Source organism: Onthophagus taurus, chromosome 1 (genome assembly GCF_036711975.1).
Source record: "Onthophagus taurus isolate NC chromosome 1, IU_Otau_3.0, whole genome shotgun sequence".
NCBI lineage: Eukaryota > Metazoa > Arthropoda > Insecta > Coleoptera > Scarabaeidae > Onthophagus > Onthophagus taurus.
In genome coordinates, this window is record NC_091966.1 from 27,827,589 (window position 1) to 27,847,384 (window position 19,796).

At 36.9% G+C, this 19,796-nt stretch overlaps 2 protein-coding genes across 3 annotated transcripts in view; both read left to right on the forward strand.

Annotated features, from left to right (window-relative positions):
- The window catches only part of LOC111427292 (arginase-1-like), a 142,337-nt gene that overhangs the window by 42,062 nt on the left and 80,479 nt on the right, over positions 1–19,796 (forward strand). The window contains exon 1 of one of the 2 annotated variants that reach the window (XM_071199134.1): positions 10,093–10,243. The exons of the other annotated variant lie outside the window; for it this stretch is intronic. The gene's annotated coding sequence lies outside the window, so the exon portion shown is untranslated. Of the gene's footprint in view, positions 1–10,092; positions 10,244–19,796 lie in introns of those variants that run through there. 2 annotated transcript variants of the gene reach the window in all.
- LOC139429595 (uncharacterized) lies at positions 15,902–17,086 on the forward strand. Its single transcript, XM_071195517.1, has one exon. It carries the CDS (start codon positions 15,902–15,904, stop codon positions 17,084–17,086), a length of 1,185 nt encoding a protein of 394 aa, XP_071051618.1.

The window sequence follows — 19,796 nt, forward strand, 5'->3', positions numbered from 1 at the left end:
AAACTTAAGAATCGACCTCTTCCCTCATAGAAATTTTCATACAATGGGATATGGTGAACAAGTAGATATTGTAATATTTGAGGAACAGAACTGCCTTTATGAAAATAACTATCGATTGTAATCGAAACAATCAGACTTGTAGTAGAATGAATAATGAGAATATCAAGCAAGAAGGTTGTGCAGATAGCAATAATCTCCTTTTTTCACGAGTAAACTTTTAGCTTCGCTTTAAATTTTCATCAGATAGCTACTACGAAAGTTTTGAGGACAAAAAAAATAGATTTTAAAGGATAACGCGCAACGCGCATTACTTGCAGTAAAGGACCGAATACATCATTTAAAAGTTAGTTAAATCTATAAGATAAAAGACAATCTCAAATGACACAATGCAGTTTATAATAATAATAATGCCTTTATTTCCCACCTGTAATAATATACAACAACATAATATATCACAATTTCACAAGACGAACTAATACTAAACAAGTGGGAAATCCCAAGTGCAGTTCAACCGCTGAATGCCACTGACATACAGCGGTTGCTCGTCCACTAAAACCTTGAAATCCAAAATTAAATCAGCAAAATAAAGAAAAAAACAGAAGAAAATTTCCTTATCCTTCTCTTGCATTGACTGCGGGTTCACATATACATGGATCGATTGAATAAAACCAGATTAGTAAGTAAACAAAAAAAAAGGAGAAATATTAGTCCTGCGACAGAAATGTTGTAGAGAAAACATGCTTTCTGAATGCCGGGATGGACAGTGATGTCGCCCAAGGCGGAATGCGGTTATAGACTTTCGATATATTTTAAATATATGATCGTTCAAGAAGTGCAGTCCGATGCTGCGGCATGGTAAGCAAACTCCGATTGCGGATATTAATATTATGAACATCTGTTCGAAAAGTTAATTTTTCATAAAGATAGGGTGGCGTCTTATTCAGAACCACTTTGTGGAACATGGAGCTGCATGATACTGGCGTCTATTGGCCATATTAAGTCATTCGAGGACAGCGAGTTTGTGAGAAATATGCTAATGTCTACGAATCCCAAATATCAAGCGCATACAATTATTCTGGACCATTTGAATGAGCTTTTTAGTGTTAGTAGACAACATTTTCCTGCTTGCATATATATTTTTTAAGTTCATATAAGCTTTTTTCATACAACTACTAATGTGTTGTCTAAATCTCAGGTCCGTATCGATCTGTAAACCCAGATTTCTGGCTGACTCAACATGATTTAAGCTGACACCGCCAACCTCAACTCTGAAATTATTATCAGAGTTGAGGTTGGTGGTTTCTTTACTCCTAATTCCACGGAATATCATATAAGGCGACTTTGTGGAATTGAGTTTTGGCCCCCACTTTCCCTCACCAAATTCTCTTGATCCCCTAGCCTCCGACACAGGAAAATCAATGTAGATCTGTGTATCATCAGCGAAACAATGATTTTACAGTTCCTCACCGAGGAATGCAGGTTAAACGTAGAAATAATAAATAATAATGGCCCCAATATGGATCCCTGCGTAACTCCAGAAGGAACCGGAAGAGATTCAAAAGATCCACAGAACAATTTTCGAAACCAATATGACCCAAAATAGACAGCAGTAACTCGTGATTAATAGTGTCAAAAGCTGCAGTCAATACTGTAAAATACTGTAGTCAAGCAAAACCAATGCACACATTTTACCCTTATCAATTGCCGAAATTATATCAAATTATACCTCTCATGTGAACATAGTAGAATGAGTAGAAGGAGACATGGTAGAATAGAATGCCTTTTATTTAAGATATTTAAGTCTCAGATGTTTCCAAACGTTACCCGGATCAGCGCCTCAACGATACCGCAGATATGCCTTCTTTTCATGACGAACACTAGAGTTGACCAAATTGCGGAGTTGCCTAAAATACATAAAATCATTATGACTCCTAGAATGCTTAAATTTTCGGTAAGCTTTATCTCTTAGGTTCATCATAAATTTCAAATTCTCGGTCATCCACGGTGAGGAAGGCCTCGTGATACTTTTTTACAGGAGCATGAAAATCGATCAATCTTAACAAACCCACATTCAAAAATGAGATTTTATCGTTTTCGAGGAACAAAACTTTTAAAACACATGTTTCATTATACCTACTTCGGTATTTATTTATTTATTATTATATAATATGAGCTAATTACTTTAGTTATATAAACCATGCTTTATGTAAACATAATTTTCTTGAATAGTTTACACTCAACTTTCTTTAATTTTTGTATAACAGTACTTGATGTTAAATCTTAGTGTATGTGTTAAATAAAAACAAAACTGTATTACACAACTCTTCCTGTGTTAAGGTTTTTCGTTTCTTTTTTTCAAAACGAAAGTACTCCAATAAAATAATTGTTTGCACATAATATGCAAAAGTACAAAATAGTAGTAGTATTAATTAATTGAGCAAATGATACGTATAATGTTCTGAAGGTGACAAAGTTAAAGCAACTAGTTTGTAAAGCATTGGTGGTAAAGTGGTTTTTTGATAATAAAACCGTATCTTCACTATAATTTGTTTAATTTACCTACTCAACATGCAAAGACGTAAAACACCGGAAAACAAACCCGTGAATTAATCGTCATCGCTAACAAAGTAGGTATTAATTTTCTGAAAAGATTCGATCGTTGGCTATCAGCAACCTGTTACTTCGAAAGCAAAGTAGGCTGATTGCGTGCCATTTTCCTCGCTGAATCGTCTTTAATGGGAACCCGTAGTGAGTTTTTGCCCGAATCACTTATACCGGATGCGCCTGAGGCCGTCGGCCGCAGATAGAAAAGATGATAATTCGGTGGGTGCGCGGCTTTAGATATTATGGTATATATAGGGCGCGGCTATACTCGCGCCGCGCTCCGAAAATTATGGTATAATTAGTGGAGGCGCGTCGGCGGAACGAGCTCCCTGTAATTACCAACCACTATCCCATAAATGTCGTATTCACTTTCCAATCCCCGATCCGCTGATTTATTATAGACGGCCATTAACGCTCGTCTATAGTCGGAGAGTATCTTGCAGTGACGCGAGCGCTCCCGTTGCCCGCCGCCGACCGATCTCGGTGTTACAATAATTTATATTAATGTTTCAATTACGAGAGATGGAATGCTGAAGAAAGCGTCGTTAGGGAGGTTACGACTGGATACCAAGCAAGAGGGACGGCCACTTAATCATCGACCATCATAGAAAAAAATTTTATTCGGTCTATAAATCAACTATAACTACGTTACCATAGATTTCCCAAGACCATTCATTGTCTTTAAAGAAATCTATCAATATTCTTATACCCATACAAAGTTGCTAAAAAAAATTTCCGAAAATTTATTTTTTCAATTAAATCTCAATATGTAATACGTTGTGCGTTTACATTAATTCTTTCAAGGTGCACACAACGATCGATTGTGGATTTAAGGATTACCGTAGCCATTTTACGCCTCAAAATCGATTAAAAATAATTAAGCGATAAATCATCGGGGCACGTGTACGTACGCCCGAGAACGATGCCAGCAAGTTTTAGCACCGGCAACAGCTACTCGGGCCTTATCCGTAGAGATATCATCTGTGTTACTTAGCATAATTGCACAATTTACCTAATCATCGCGGAAACTGCCCTCGGGAAACGTATATTTCACTGTACCGGCGTCACGCCGATTATTATTATAGATTTTATATCGCGCTTACGATCGTCGCCGTATTGTAATTTATGGTAAGACGATAACGAGAATAGCGATCATCGATTAAAAAAAGTGCTAAAGGACCTCGGGCAATATTTAATAAAATTTGTTACATTGAAATATTGCGTATAATATATTTTGTTGTTTAAGGTGTAAAAAAAATGTAGAACTTCTTGAAGAATTGGTTGATACTGTAAAGCCCCGATATAACGGGCCTCGTTAGAACGGACTTCGGATATAACGAACAAAATATTTTTGAGACATACTACTAATATTATCTATTTAATACATCAGTATATTTACATAAAAATATTAGCGCTAATAGATAGACTCCTACTCGGGTTATTCCCCAAGTTGCTCTATTCCATGTTTGTAGATAAACTCGGTGTACTCCCTGAATTGTCTATACGATGTATAAATCAAGGACAGTAGTTCTAGTTTTAATTGTTATTCAGCGCTAAATTATTGTGTATTTTATTTAACTAAATACTAAACAATATACAATAGTTACAAGCATTTTTATTTGAAACAAATTGAATAATCCAAAAAAGAAAAGCTGAAGGAAAAGATCGTTGCCTCGGAAAATAAAACTAAAACAACATGGAATATAATAAACTCGGAAACTGGACGGAAAAGACATTCAATATTAACCCCAACTAGTTTAACTTCTAACTCTTTTAACGAGTTCTTCACAACTAGTCTTAAAGACCTTATAAGCCATTTACCCAAACTCAACCTGAAAATTATCTATGTAAAATTCTGAAAAAAACATCTCTCATTCTTCTTTTTTCCTACAAATCTAAATGAAGTAGCAACCATAATAAAATCATTCCAAGGCAAACGCACGGTTTTTGAAAGAAACCGTAAACATCATAAAAGATCCAGTTTCTGATATTATAAACTGCTCAATTAGAGAGGGTGTGTTTCCCGATAGATTAAAACTTGCCAAAATTATACCAATACTTAAAAAGGGTGGTCCCAAGAATATGAATAACTACAGACCTGTGGCTATTCCACCAGCCTTTTCTAAAATTTTCGAAATCTCTTCCTCCACTCCGAATACTTTTTGATTGAATGAGTTTACGATCGCTTTGAATGTGAAGAAAACTGTCTAGCACTCTTCCATGATCTTTTAAAAACGTTTGACTGTATTGACCATGAGATTTTTCTGAGCAAGGTGGAATATTATGGTTTCCACGGAGTTACACTAAATCTTATCAAATCTTATTTCGTAAGCCGCTCTCAAATAGTGGAATGGAATCAATAGAAGAGCGATATAGAATGTATTAAAATTGAGTGCCTCAAGGTAGCTTCTTAGGGCCTTTCTTCGTTATTATCTATATTAATGACTTACTCATAAGTATTGATTGTCTTACTCTCCTGTTTGCGGATGATACAGCAACGATGATTTCGGGCCGAGAAAAAGAACATCTAGATAGTAAGGATCTTAGTACTTGCATATCAATATCTAACTGGTTTACTACCAATAAACTTGTTGCAAATCGTGAAAAGTGCAACAACATCTACTTGACAATTAGTCGAATTCATCACGAGTTCCAAGGTGGAAAGGTGCAATATTTGGGCGTTGTTCTAGACAGACGTCTTACTTGGTACGACCACGTAGAATTACTTTGTAATAGACTCAGTCGTCAAATATATGCGATTAGGGTGCGACAATTAATTGACAGCGAGGAAGCCAGGACAGTTTACTTTGCCTTATTGCATGCTTCTATGCTGCATAGAATTGTGGTATCGGGTAACACTTCCCATTATCAAGGAGTTTTCCATCTGCAAAAGAAAGCCGTTCGGGCAATTGATGGAGTTCCTCAAATATCAACATGTAAGCCAATATTTATCAAATACGATATAATGACGTGCCTATATAGACGAGAGCTTTCAAGCTTTCAAAGCCTACTAAGATTTTTTCATTAACAATTCATTCCAACTTTTGATTAACAACCTTACAGCTTAACGGTTAGTGTTTGCTTAATTAATTTTTTTTCTCAGAAATTATTAAATTTTCGAATAAAATCAAAGAGACAAAAAAAGTTTTAGAATAGTTTTATCTATCTAACTGAAATTTTTCCAATGTATTTATCATCTTCATAAAAAAATCTAGGCATAAATTGAATGGGGGTGGATACGTTTAGTAGTTTAGAAGGGTAGGTTGAAACTACAAATTATGAGTTAAACATATTCCCCAAATTTCATTTTCCTAGCGTTAATGGTTTTTCAGAAAAAAAATTAAACCTACATTTTCCGCAATTTTTGGAGGGGTGTAGCTTCTTAGGGGAGCCGAAGTCACCCATGGTTCATATATTAAAGTACCCTTATAATTCACTAAAGAATCACCCCTTGAAGTTTGTTGCAGTCATTCAGATGCATACTGTATACCGGGTGTCCCTCAAAAGTGGCTCACCCCCATATTTTTTTTTATTATTAGTGATATAAGAAAACCATTTGGAATGCATAGTTAGGTCGCTAAAACGGATTATTACGACATGAAATCATTCTTTTTGTACTTCCGGTTATACCGGATGTGAGTACTAATTTCGCTATTTTTTTAAATCTATAATTTTTTTTTCTTCAGTTGGATAGACAGTATAATTTCACATAACTTTTACTTGAAAAAATTTTCACGATCGCTTATAATTTTTGAAAAAAAAAATTATTTTCGTTATTTTTTAACATTTTAGTACCTTCGGAAAATGTATTACAACTTCTGACACATAGTAGCTAGGTTAATAGTACAAATTACGTTATGTCCCTCTTGATTTGCTATTCCTCGAGCAGTGATCACTGCTATGCTTTAGTTAGTGGTTCTTTTTTAATATTGGTGTAAATTAACAGTTGTATTAAATTAGTTTTAAAAGAAAAACGCTATCCAACAATTAAATTACCAATAATAAAGAAAAATATGGGGGTGAGCCACTTTTGAGGGACACCCGGTATATTAAAAAATAAAACCTTAAATTTTATGTAATAATTCACTTTATTATCATACGTACATATGAGGGGAGGTCTACTCCCCTCAATAGTCCTCTGCTTTGACTCTGCTATGGTTAGCCCGGATTCATTGTTTCTAACCTCTCTCCTAAACTCTTCTTCTTGTTTAGTTTTGAAGATAGATATAATAAATTGTTGTATTTCATCCCAGTAATCTTTACTTTTCATCATTAATTGATTGAAGTTATCTTTCGTCATACTGCTGCGATTTTTTTGAGAGCATCTTGTCCTTTCTACTTCAAACTTTATACAGTGAAAAATCGTATGTTCTGGTGTATCCTCTGCTCCACAGAACCAACATTCATCTGTTAATGCTTTTCCGATATTATGTAGATACTTCCCATATATACCGTGACCGCTGAGAGCCTGCGTCATGTAATGGTCAATTTCACCCCATTTTCTGTTTATCCGATATATTTCGACATTTAGAATCATAATTCTAGCCCATCTATCATAGCCTTCCCATCTAAATTGCCATTTCTTGATTAAGTTCCTCCTTGCTTCCATCCTGCTCTCTTTACCATTTTTATAGATGTTTTATAACCCTATATTGTAATCCTACCCAACCCAACCCATGTAGCACCTCAGACGCCGTTGACAGTTATCTCTAGCGATGAATCACAATTTGATTTGTTTTCAGATAGTTAGTAAAAAAATTAAGATATAATCCTGGTTATTAATTAAATAAATAATTACCTTAAAGTTATTATAAGTTTTTCTTGGTGTGAAATACAGTATCTGAGAGCGTTCGGAGCTGCTTTAATATCATCCTGGACCAGTTGAAGCAATTCTCCAAATGATTTTAAAGACATTCTAAAGTAATTACAAAATTTTGGTTCATTGTTTTTCAGTGTCAGATATAATGTTACAAATAAACGTTCATTTCTATTCTTCAAAATAGGATGCACCTAATGAGTCCGTTTTAGTTGTTTTTTTTATAATATTGCCACAAAACTATAGCTTCTGCTACATTCATTCTTAAATGTGTATCTCAACGTTTCACTGAAACAAACTGACCGAAAATCAACGGAATTGCAGGTGAAGCGCACGTTAGCGCTCGTCATCTGAACTATTTCAAAATTATATCGCGCGTTAACTCGCGTTTTTGTGCATCACATTTGAAGCTAGTCTAAAAGTAGAACTAACTATCATAATAAAGAAACGGTGTGGATAACTGTTCAAATTTGTGTGCATTAAAATTATTCATTAGTACAGAATTTGTGTTAGGCTACTAATCCAAAAATTAGCAATTTGTGTATCATGAGTTTATTTAATGAATTGTTGCAAAGATGGTTCGTAAAGTCAAAACTGTGGTAACTTATACGAAGGACTAAAAATGTTAAAGAAATTGAAAATGCCAAAATAGGTTCTATAAAATGAAATAGTTTATATCTTTGAAAATACCAAATGTTTATCGAGAATTTATTACTACAAAATATTTATAAAAAAACCTTTTCCCCCATAAATGGCTTTTTACTTTCAAAATCTAATAAATTGATACTCACAAGATTAATAGCTTTAATAATAACAGCTTACAATGTAATTGTCATTATTATAAAAAGACTTTTCCGGTATTACTTCATTGTAAATTTCACGTATCGTTAAAGCCCGTATAATATATCCTAAAGGGGTCAATAGCACAATAACGTTTCAAGTCAGAACTTTCATGTAAAACGTTCCATGCAAAAAGCCGTACTTCGACTGCATTTCCTTAACCGTGGAAGAGTACAAATGCGAAATGTTCACGACGGAAGACAAGCGGCCACTAAAAGAAACCCCAAGAGATGTAATAAATAATGGATATCTCCTTGTGGTTTTTCCATAAAATTCTTCATCTGGTATATAAGAAACCTCGCTGACTTATGGCTTCATTGCTGAAAACAAGATATAATGATCCCGGGATGATGAGTGGAGATGAAATATGTAAATTTTCGATATCTAGTAACGGAACGTTAACGTTTAAGTAATAACTAATAATGCTCGGCCGTTAATTAAACGCAAATTTGTTCGGCTGGTAGTAATTATCAAGCGGTCAGAAATAACGCGTTTCGACCACCGCGGTGTTTTCTTATAAATTACTTACGTATACAGCATATGTAAATACGGTTCCCGTATGATCTACTCCTGGGCTATCAATACCTCGATTCAATTAGTGTCGCCTTAATAGGGACAATTTGTATTTCGTATCGGAACGCCTAAATTATTGTTGGCGACACACTCGGCCAGATTCGCTCGCGCGATAATTACCGTAGGAATTTCAAGACTAATGCCGCAGGACACTCATTGCATACTCACATAATACGGTTCTCGTACAATGTTACGATGCAATAAACCGTGGCAATTTACTCGCATACCTAATTTCTACTCCTTTCTGCTGTATTTACATAACATTCGTGGTAAATCCGATTTGCTACTGAAAAGATATTAAAACCTTTTTTGTTCCTTATTCTATAGCAATAGTCTTTCTTAATTAAACACTTTAATTATTACCCGACATTCTTTATGCACTTAGTATGCTAAAAAGGGAAATTATTAAATATTTATTATGTAGACTTATGAGATTGCGTTTAATGTGCTGTAAATTTAATTTAATTATAACTGAGGATTACTTAAAAAACAAAATTAATTCCAATGTTTATATACACGCTATCAAGACGGGACATAAAGCTTTAAACTCGAACTTTTAAGGATTTTTCAAAATTACTAACATACTTTATAAATAATACTCTTTTAATCAAAAGTACTCTTTATGTAAATTTATGTTTTTTTGTGCTCTCGGATACTGTTCTCTTTCCCCTTTTATTATCCTCTATTTATTTTACCCTTTCTCTCTTTCATAACCTTAACATCTTGTTTTACCGATAAAATTTTAGTGTCCTTTCTTCTCTTCATCGCTTCAATTTGTTGCGAAAATTTATTAATTAAATTTTTTTACGAATAAATTTAATTTAATATATTATTACGTACAATATTTGACACCCAAGTAAATTTACTGATACTTTTATGTCTAACAATGAGAGTGGGATTACCCACGCAGTCGGGCGGTCCTACTTGTAATAACTTCATAAGTATAACGTTCGCATTGTTCATTACTGCGAAAACAATCAGAATAGAGTTATTTCTGAGCCGATACATACCAGTATAATCTATTTGCATATTGCATGAGAATAGTAGCACTACAAAGTATACGTTAGGACAAAAGCGTTGATATTCGGTTTCGTATGCCATGAAAATATCATTGTTTTTAAATTATTTCTGACACAAATTTGTGATTCAGTCTTAATGTTGTTTCGTTCGTATCTAATAGTCGTACTTTATCTTTGGTTTTTGCTTCTTTTATAGATTTGAGCTGAGATGGTTTGAAATCGATATCGATGTTGCGATGGCGGCAAAGAAGACAATTTCACTAAATAGCAATAGTATTCAATATGAAATTAAATACAATATTCTTTGGTATGACTTAAAATATAATTCTTACCTGGGATTGTAAAGGATAAGTTCGTAAACAGCACTTGATGATCTTTATAGACGCTAAACGTAAGTCATTCGTGTATATAACAAATCGAGTGTCTAATCCCATTTTATACATATCTTACTTCAAACGGGTCATAAATCTAACCTATCTATAACCTATAAGCATCATCTTAGAAGAATTAGTTGTTTTCCTCTTACTTATTAGGCCCTATCTGAAATTTAAATCACGAAACGAATAGGAGTAATTCGTAACTTCAGCACTCATATAAGTTGTGAAATTACCTAAGCTCTAACCATGACTTGCAGAACACATTTGTAAACACAAAAAGACATAGTGATACTATCTACATATATCTATCTATATTTCGCAATATATACGATTCCAACCATAACAAAAGATCTAGTGAAATATTAAAATTTAATATTAATCAACTTACGCATCAAAATATTATGATCTGTTTTGTCAAAAGGCGTTGTTTCTTATTGAAACGTGAAAACTATTCTCTTTTATCTCACGTTATTCCCCGTAACACATTCGTAACCCTGGATCATTTAATTAATAATTTTGCAAATTAATCTGGTGACTCTGCGGGTCAATTTATTGGACAATCATGACTGATCCAAAGATTTTAAAATATGTTTTTTTGATATGTATGCCACCATCATGTTAGAAAATGGTACTCGGTTTTAGGATCGAAACAAATATCTTTAACTATATAGGAAGTTCAATATTAGTTGATACAAAAGATATAGTCATATATTACACATCGTAAATTTTAAGAAAGTTTTTGTAGGAATTAGGTACACTGGCATGTGTATAAATGCATAAATGTGTTAACACCAACTTTTCACAAGTTTAATTTTAATATACAGACTTTATAAACACGTCGCTATTGAATTTTATTGAAAACTTTTCCTGCCAATGTCGTTTAATTTGGATAGTTCTCGTCTAAAGTTCTTCCGTTCCTAATTTGATATATTAACCATAAATTTCAATTTAATTAAAAATATGTAAAAATGAAAATCCTTCCATAAATGAAACTTTAATGATGAAACGTAAATGTAAATCGACGTATGATTGCAAGGAAGGTAAATTTCAAAGTAAATTTAATAAAGTAGCACGAGGAGCATCACAGCCCGCAATACAAACTAAAACTTTGTTCTTATGTAGACGATTCTTGTCTTATAAAACCATAAAACAAATTCCACCACATAATTAAAAGTATATCGAAACGTTTTTAAATAAAAGTTATTTATATTTTGTATAAAATTTATACTTGATGATGTAAATATTTATTTATATACTTGAAAATGAAATTATGTTAATGTTCTATTTTGCACCTTAAGAATATCTTCGTGTTAAAAGCAGAATCAAACGAAAATCGTAGAATGAAGTATGCTCAGTGTCTCGTTGTTAAACAAATTACTGGAAATCGTGGTTGAAAATATGAGAAACCATATACGAAATGGTCTAAAATAGCTTTATAAACTTTCTTCGTCGAAGAGAAAGCCATACCACATTTTGGAAATAATGGACGAAGTGTTATGGAGATAAAGAAAATTTGTCGTATTTTCTAATCGTCCTCTCTAACAGGTTGTTCGAAGATGATGATGCAGACTATGATGTTGGTCGCTTCAAATCATACTAGAAGTTAATAGAATCGTCACTGGAACTCGTATTGACTGCAGACCCAAGTTCCAAGTTATCCATAATTACATACATCCTGTACATATCTTCTTCCACTTCTAACACGTAGTTTACATAGTCCTGTCAGTTATTAGATGTTATCGTTGCACGTCCTTCGTTGAAAAGTTTTAGTAGTCCTTTAACTTGAGCCTATGCCAGTTCGATAAGGTTAAGCTGACAATGATAGAGCGGTAAACATAGAATTTCGCATCCCGCTCCATCCACAAAAAAGTCGATTCGGCCGAATAAATTTATCATGAATCTCTCTTTGAACTCTTCGGCAAGTAATTCAAGTTTAAGCCCTATGGATCGGCAAGATCTATGAATAAATCTTCCACTACTTAGGGCTTACCTTGACAAAGCCAACGGTTTATACAAGTTTCATCAAAATAAAATATTTTTTGGCCTTGTTTGCGATATTCTTTAATTTTGTGTAGATAGTTTCGGCGCCAGGATAGTATGCATGGTTTTTCCACAAGTGCATATTTTTGCCCACGCGTTTCATAAATTACAAGGTTTTGCCAACATTTTGTGTTGAGTTGACCAGGAAAATAGGCGAAATTCCTTGCATTCCATGTCCCTTAAATAAATACTGATCGATGTGGTAAACGAAAAGATAAATATAAGTAATGTATAAATGAAATTATATACTTACAGCGTACACTTTATCTAATGTTAGTAATTTGTACTTAACAAAAAATGAATGGACATCATTCATTTCAAAAATATTCTCCCGCTTTCTCTTCTATCGAGGAGATTTCACCGATTCGGTGGTTTGCTCCATTTCCTTTATGGTTTCCCATATCTTAATAATAAAATAAAATATAATAAAATAAAATAAAATAAAATCCTTCTTTTTAACTTACGAATGTATACTGATGAAGAATAGTTGTTATTAATTTGAAACTAATTATAACTAATTAAATTGTGATAGGTATCCAAATTTTCGGTTATAAATAAATAATTCCGTCTATAACGTATGTAAAAAAACAGGTAGTATTATAGATACACCTTTAAAGCATAACAGGAGGCATTTCAGTAATGGTACAGTTTTTGCATTGGTTTGCGTGATGTTCTACAACTTTAATTAAACATTTAATATAAGCGACAGCGTCAACATAGCGTAACTAAAACATCTTTAGCACAGGATGTCATTAAAGTATGAATGAAGGTAAAATAAATGTAATTGCTATAGGTCTTTTTATTAATAATCAGTGATAATTCTTCGATAAAACCCCTATAACCCAAATGATCCATAATAAATGAGATAAATAATTAAGACAATGTAACTTAAATATCATATTTTAAAAATTTTAGCAGGTGTTACGCGTACAAACATAATTAATTATATGGCCGTAAAATATTTGTTGTGTGCAGAGATAAGTTGTCTTTTCCTGCCATACACATGTTCTATACACATACTTTTTCATTATTACTTTGGATTAAATCGCCCGGTATTTCCATGAATAAATTAACAGTAGCAAATTTCTCTTTTATCGCTACAACAACGTTATAACCGCTTCAACCGTTGCGGTCATAAGCATTAGTACCAACAATAATAATCATTTATTAAAGCCCGTATAGGTAAAGCGAATAAGAACAGCAGGACCGTTGATATTTTTAGGCGATGATTTACTGCACGATTTGTACCATGTCGGTACAAGAACCCTAATTAAATTTACTATTAGTTTCGGTCAATTGCCGCGATTGTCCTAGATTCGTTTCTATCGTTTCGAGAGTTGAGAGTGTACGACCGGGTGTCATTGTTGTAGCTGTTATTGTAGCAGTAGTTAAAGCAAATGCCGTTCGCCGGCTGCCGGTTGTAAAACTGTCCGACAAAACGGTCTAGCACGCGATTTACGGCGCCAAGGACGTCCTTATAATTATTTTCAAACAGGTACTAAGGTGGCAGACCTGTATCCGAACACTCGGTTAATCTAGATTTCGACGACAGATATCAAAACATACTGACACGTACGATATTATGAAACAACACCGCAGTTAGAATATACTATGTGAATTAGGTCAGTTATTCTTAGTATTACCATTAATTATTATAAAAGACAAACAATTCAAGAAAAGTGTACATTTATTTTCTACAAAGATTTAAATAGTTGACAGATTTATTATCTGTTTTAGAAATCTGTCTTTGAAAAATAATGAATGTCCCAAAAAAAGATAAATAAATTGAGAGAAAAATACAGCAAAACCTCGATATAATGGAATAATACGGGAAGGGAGTGTCCGTTATTTGAAAAATGTTGCTCAAACTGCGATTGATTGTTGACATAATTTATTCACAAACGATATCCTGGACATGATAATTAGGTATACAAATCAGTATATTGAATCGATAAAACATAAATTTTCTAAAGAAGGAGATATCACATCCACAGACGTCATCGAACTAAAGGTTTTTATTGGCTTATTATACTTAGCAGCACTCAAAGGGAATCGTCATAGTTTGGCGGAACTTTGGGGAAAAGAATGCGATGGTGTTGAAAAATTTGGGCTCGTAATGAATATCAAACGGTTTGAGACTTTGATACGTTGCCTTCGTTTTGACGATTTTACTACTAGAGCAGGAGTAAAAAAATCGACCGTCTTGCTCCAATTCAAGACGTGTTTGAAAAATTTGTGGAAAACTGTCAGAAAAGCTATAGTGTTGGAGAGAGCGTTACAATCGACGAAACGCTAACAGGTTTTCGAGGTAGGTGTGCATTTCGGCAGTACATATCGTCCAAACCGAACTAGTACCGTACTTTTTCGGTAAAATGATAAAATCTTTTGTACTTGTCGATGCCAAGACGATTTATACAACATGGAAATTAATGCTGGAAAACAGCCTGAAGGCGCTTTTTGTGTTAGTAATAAGTCATGTGACGTGGTAAAAAGAATGGCTTACCCATTATTTGGATCCGGTCGTATTACGGCCGATAATTAGTTTATTGATATGGAACTAATCGATGATTTGAAAAATAAAACATTATCATATGTTGGAACAGTGAGAGAAAATAAAAGCCAGTTGCCCCCAGAATTTATTATAGTCAAAGGAAGGAAACAATATACCAACAAGATTGACTTCGGTGGTGAGAAAACTTTAGTATCCTGCACACCACCAGTCAACAAGAATGTGATTCTCATATCGTCGCTTCATAGCGATGACGCTGTTGGTCCTGAATGTGGAGAGAAAAAGAAGCCAGAAGTAATCACTTTCTACAATTCTACCAAGGGCGGTGTCGATACTTTAGACCAGATGAGTACCACTTACAGCGTGAGCCGAAATGTCAAACGTTGGCCGATGGTCATATTTTTCACAATGTTGAATGTGGCTGGATTAATTAGCAATTGAAAGAAGAGACTTCCTAAAAACGTTATCCCCCCAGTTAACGCTTGTTAGAGCTGAATCGAAGATGTGTGAAGACAGCTGGAATGAGCACTAACCTTCAGATGTGACTGAAAAGGTTCAGTCCTGTTGGTGATGATCTATCTGTAGCACTTCCCCAAGTTTTTACAATGCCTCTAACTTCCAACCTCTTGGGTGGGTATGGTAGCGCTACTAGCCACTGCTTGTAGAATAGTTTGCACGCTTGCTTTAGGGTGGGTTAGTGTGGCTTTCTGCGGGGGTGGAGGAAGCGCTCCATCGAGTGTCTGCCTCCTCGTGGCACCACTGGATGTGTGGCTTCCACTACTCCTTTGGGGTAAGGGAATTCACTAACTAAATGGCACTCCAACGGCCCTGTCCAAGCTGTCGTGTCGTGGCTAAGGACTTGCACGGAAGGGTAACGGCGCCGGCTGCTGTTTACAGCAACCGTCATACCATGTGCTGGTTTCCAGCACGGGGGATCTTGGCTTAACCGCCCGGATCAAGAGGAGACAACCTCAATAAAAACCCCAAAGTCAAGGTGGAACAGCTTATGCCGAAGACTTTTATCGCTTAATTGCGTTGGCCAAGAGGGAAATACTTGGTTCCTAATAAGCGGACTCTGGATACCTGGGGACCTCCAGTTTCAACAAAATCCTCTTACTGCGGCATGCGGGGCTCTGTCGCGGCGGACCTCCTTTCCCTAGCTACTCGTGGGACTTTCATGGAACAGAGTAACAAAAAAACTTTAGTAGAGGTAGATGCAACTCCGAGCGCATCAAGGCAAAAATCGCCTTCAACTAGTGAAAGCGTAGAGGACATCACACTGTCCCCCGCTTCCTCCAGTGCCAGCAGCGTCTTAACGTCTGCGACCATCGAACTTCAGGAGAGCATAGAGAAGCTCCAAGTCAAGGAAAAAAAGTTATGTGGTGCAGCACGGAAAAGGCTCAGGTGGCTGCTCAAACAAGGGCTGACTCTCGAGGAAGCCCGAGCAAAGGCCACACAGCCTATCAGTGAGGAGGAGAAGAGGGCTAAGAGACCTCGCTCCGAAAGCACAACGCCTAAAGGGCCCGACACCAAACGAGCTGCTACTGAAAGGCGTAGCGCTCCTAGCGGAGGCAATCTTCCGCAGGGGCAAAAGCCTACAGTTGCCAGCTTCAAGCAGGTGTTGGAAGGTAAAAAGATGGGTATTGCAGATTCCCTATTTCCAGAGGTGAACCTCACAACAGCCCAAATGCAGGCTATTCAAGAGGTCATCATCTCAAGAATTGTGGACCTTAGCGAGGGACATGAAGGCGACATCAAGCCTAAGTTCCTCGGCACCACATTTAAGGCAGGATGGCTGGTAGTCAACTGCGAAAACCAGGAAACAGCGGACTGGATAAAGTCCGTAACTCCAACCCTACAACCATGGGAGGGCGCATCCCTAATGGCTATCGATGAAAAGGAGCTACCTAGAGCGACTATCATGAACGCCTATTTCCCCAACAGTGCGGATGAAAAATCAGACCGCATTCTAAAAATTGTTAAAGGCCAAAACGAAGGCCTGAACACCAACGAATGGAGGGTGCTCAAAAGGACGACCGAAGGCAGCAGTGCCTTTCTTACGTTGTCCGTTGACCATCCCTCCGTAGAGAACCTTAAAAGAACAAACTATAAGGTTAGCTACAAGTTCGGGCAAATCACCCTGAGGCAAAAGAGCGGCAAGCCTACGCCACAGAAAGAAGAACCCGAACCAACACCTGGAACTTCCGGAACCGCCAAGGACCCCAAGAAGGGTAAAGGTAAGGTTAGTTCCGAAAAAAAGGGTAAGGGCAAAACTGCCGCTCCCAAAATTGCACCCGCCAAACAATAATGGCGGGTGTAGGCTTCATCCAGGCCAACATCCAGCACTGTAAAAGCGCCTCCGACGTGCTGGTCAAGGGCTTCCACAGCCCCAACATACATGTTGCGTTGATTCAGGAACCATATGTATATGGAGGAATAGTCAGAAGACTATCAACAAAAGCAGGTAAGTTATTTTATTACAGAGGAGAGTGCCCTGCGCGAGCAGCGATACTCGCTAAATCCTCTTTAAACTGCCTACCATTAACCCAGTTTATCTCTAGGGACTTGGTTGCAATGTCAGCGGTATTGCCGACGCCGGGAGGCAAGCAAGAGGCGATTATAGCCTCGGCATACTTCCCCGGTGATTCGGACGATCCACCGCCACAAGAGGTAAAAGACCTCATCGAATATTGCAATAAGAGGGGAAAACAACTCCTCCTGGGCTGCGATGCGAATGCACATCATCTCGCATGGAACAGCTCAGACACAAACAAAAGGGGTGAGTATCTTTACCAATACCTTCAAACTACAAATTTAGATATCCTCAACAGAGGTAACGTACCGACTTTTGTTACCAAGAGTCGACAAGAGGTGCTAGACATAAGCCTAGCCACGCCTCGCCTTAGTTCGCAAATCGCAAACTGGCATGTTTCGCGTGAAATCACTTTAGCGGATCACAAGCATATTCGCTTTGTCATTGTAGCAGACATGACAAAACAAACAGAATTCAGAATCCCCTCACTCACTGATTGGTGCTCTTTTTGTAGACACATCGGCGAAGAGGTTGATGAAATCAAAACAAAGATTGAAAGCAGAGAGGATCTCGAAATAGCCTCTGTTCAACTAAACAATCTCATACATAGTGCGTATGAATCAAGCTGTCCAATAAAACACAAAAGAGCACAATCCAATGTGCCTTGGTGGAACAAGGACCTTGAAAACCAGCGAGTCATGGTTAGAAGACTATATAATAAAGTCAGGAATTCCAAACTCGAGCAAACATGGGGTGTCTATAGAAAAGCCCTAACGGAATATAACTTGGCTATCCGCAAAGCCAAAAGAAAAACCTGGCGTAGCTTCTGTGAAGGCATAGACAATACGCCTACAGTTGCTCGTCTGCATAAGATCTTGGCAAAAGATCACAACACTGATCTAGGCCACCTATGCAAACAAGATGGTAAATATACAGAGGATGCTAAGGAATCGTTGGAACTCCTACTGAGTATACACTTTCCTTCCTCAAAAGTCTGCCCCCATGCAGATGCCGACCCTGAAGTAATGGACATAACCCGTCCATCAGGTAAGGTTCGCAGCACAGCTGGGAATATTTTCACACCCAACAGAGTAAGGTGGGCTATCTCGAATTTCAAGCCCCTAAAATCACCTGGAGGAGATGGAATTCTGCCTATCTTTCTGCAAAAAGGCTTAGAAGAACTTCTCCCAATAATAATATCCCTATATATAGCTAGCTACAGCTTTAGCTATATACCCACTCTATGGAGGAAAGTAAAGGTGGTCTTCATACCCAAAGGTGGTAGGCGTTCAAACGCGGACCCCAAGGCGTACAGACCAATTAGCCTAACTTCATTTCTCCTCAAAGGGATGGAAAAGGTAATCGATCAATACCTAAGGAACGGAGTGCTTCTCACAAATCCACTCCACCCTAGCCAACATGCTTACCAGAAAGCAAAATCAACAATTACCGCTCTCCATGCTTTGACTAGCACCTTAGAGGAGGCAATTGCAACCAAAGAGATAGCCCTTTGTGCTTTCATAGATATAGAGGGTGCGTTTGATAACACCTCATATGAATCCATAGAGAAGGCTTTAAACGCAAAAGACATACATCCGTCGACAATCAAGTGGTGTATAGCCATGTTGAAAAGTCGGCAGATCACAGCCAGTCTGGGAGGCGAGTCGCTGACTATAAAGGCGCTAAGAGGATGTCCCCAAGGGGGAGTGCTATCACCTCTATTATGGTGCCTGGTAGTTGATGACTTGATGAACATCCTAACTAAAAACGGATTTAAGATACAAGGGTATGCTGATGACCTGGTAATCACAATCCGAGGTAAATATGATTCAATCATAACTCAGCTAATGCAGAAAGCCCTACTACTCACCAGTACTTGGTGCAGAAGCAATGGGCTCAGCATCAATCCCAATAAAATCGAAATAGTCCCTTTCACTCGGAGAAGGAAGCTACAAATAAAAGCACCCTCCATTGAAAGCAGAACTATTAACCTCAAAACAGAAACTAAATACCTAGGGGTAATACTTGATAGTAAACTAAACTGGAACTCACACTTAGACAAGGTGAGGAAAAAGGCCATCATGGCAAACCAGATCTGCCGCAGGCTCCTAGGAAGGAACTGGGGTCTCAAACCACGAATGGCTCATTGGGCCTACGTAGCAATAATCAGACCCATGGTCGCCTACGCCTCATTGGTTTGGTGGCCAAAAACAAAACATAAGACAGCTCAACAACAGCTGGCACAAATCCAGCGGTTAGCATGTCTTAACATAACGGGTGCAATGAGATCCTGTCCGACGGCTGCTTTGGAAGCCCTACTTGGTCTCACACCGCTCCACATATATATACAAAAGGAGGCAGCCTTAAGTGCCTTATCACTGAAAACAGTTTCTTCACTCAAGTTGATGCAGGGTAATCTCAGAGGACACCTCGAGATCCTCAAAGACCCATGTCTAAATCACCTGATTGAAATTAAAACGGACCT

What these genes read in the sequence shown, in the direction of transcription:
- LOC139429595 (XM_071195517.1), top strand. Translation starts at nt 15,902, where the DNA reads ATGCGGGGCTCTGTCGCGGCGGACCTCCTTTCCCTAGCTACTCGTGGG.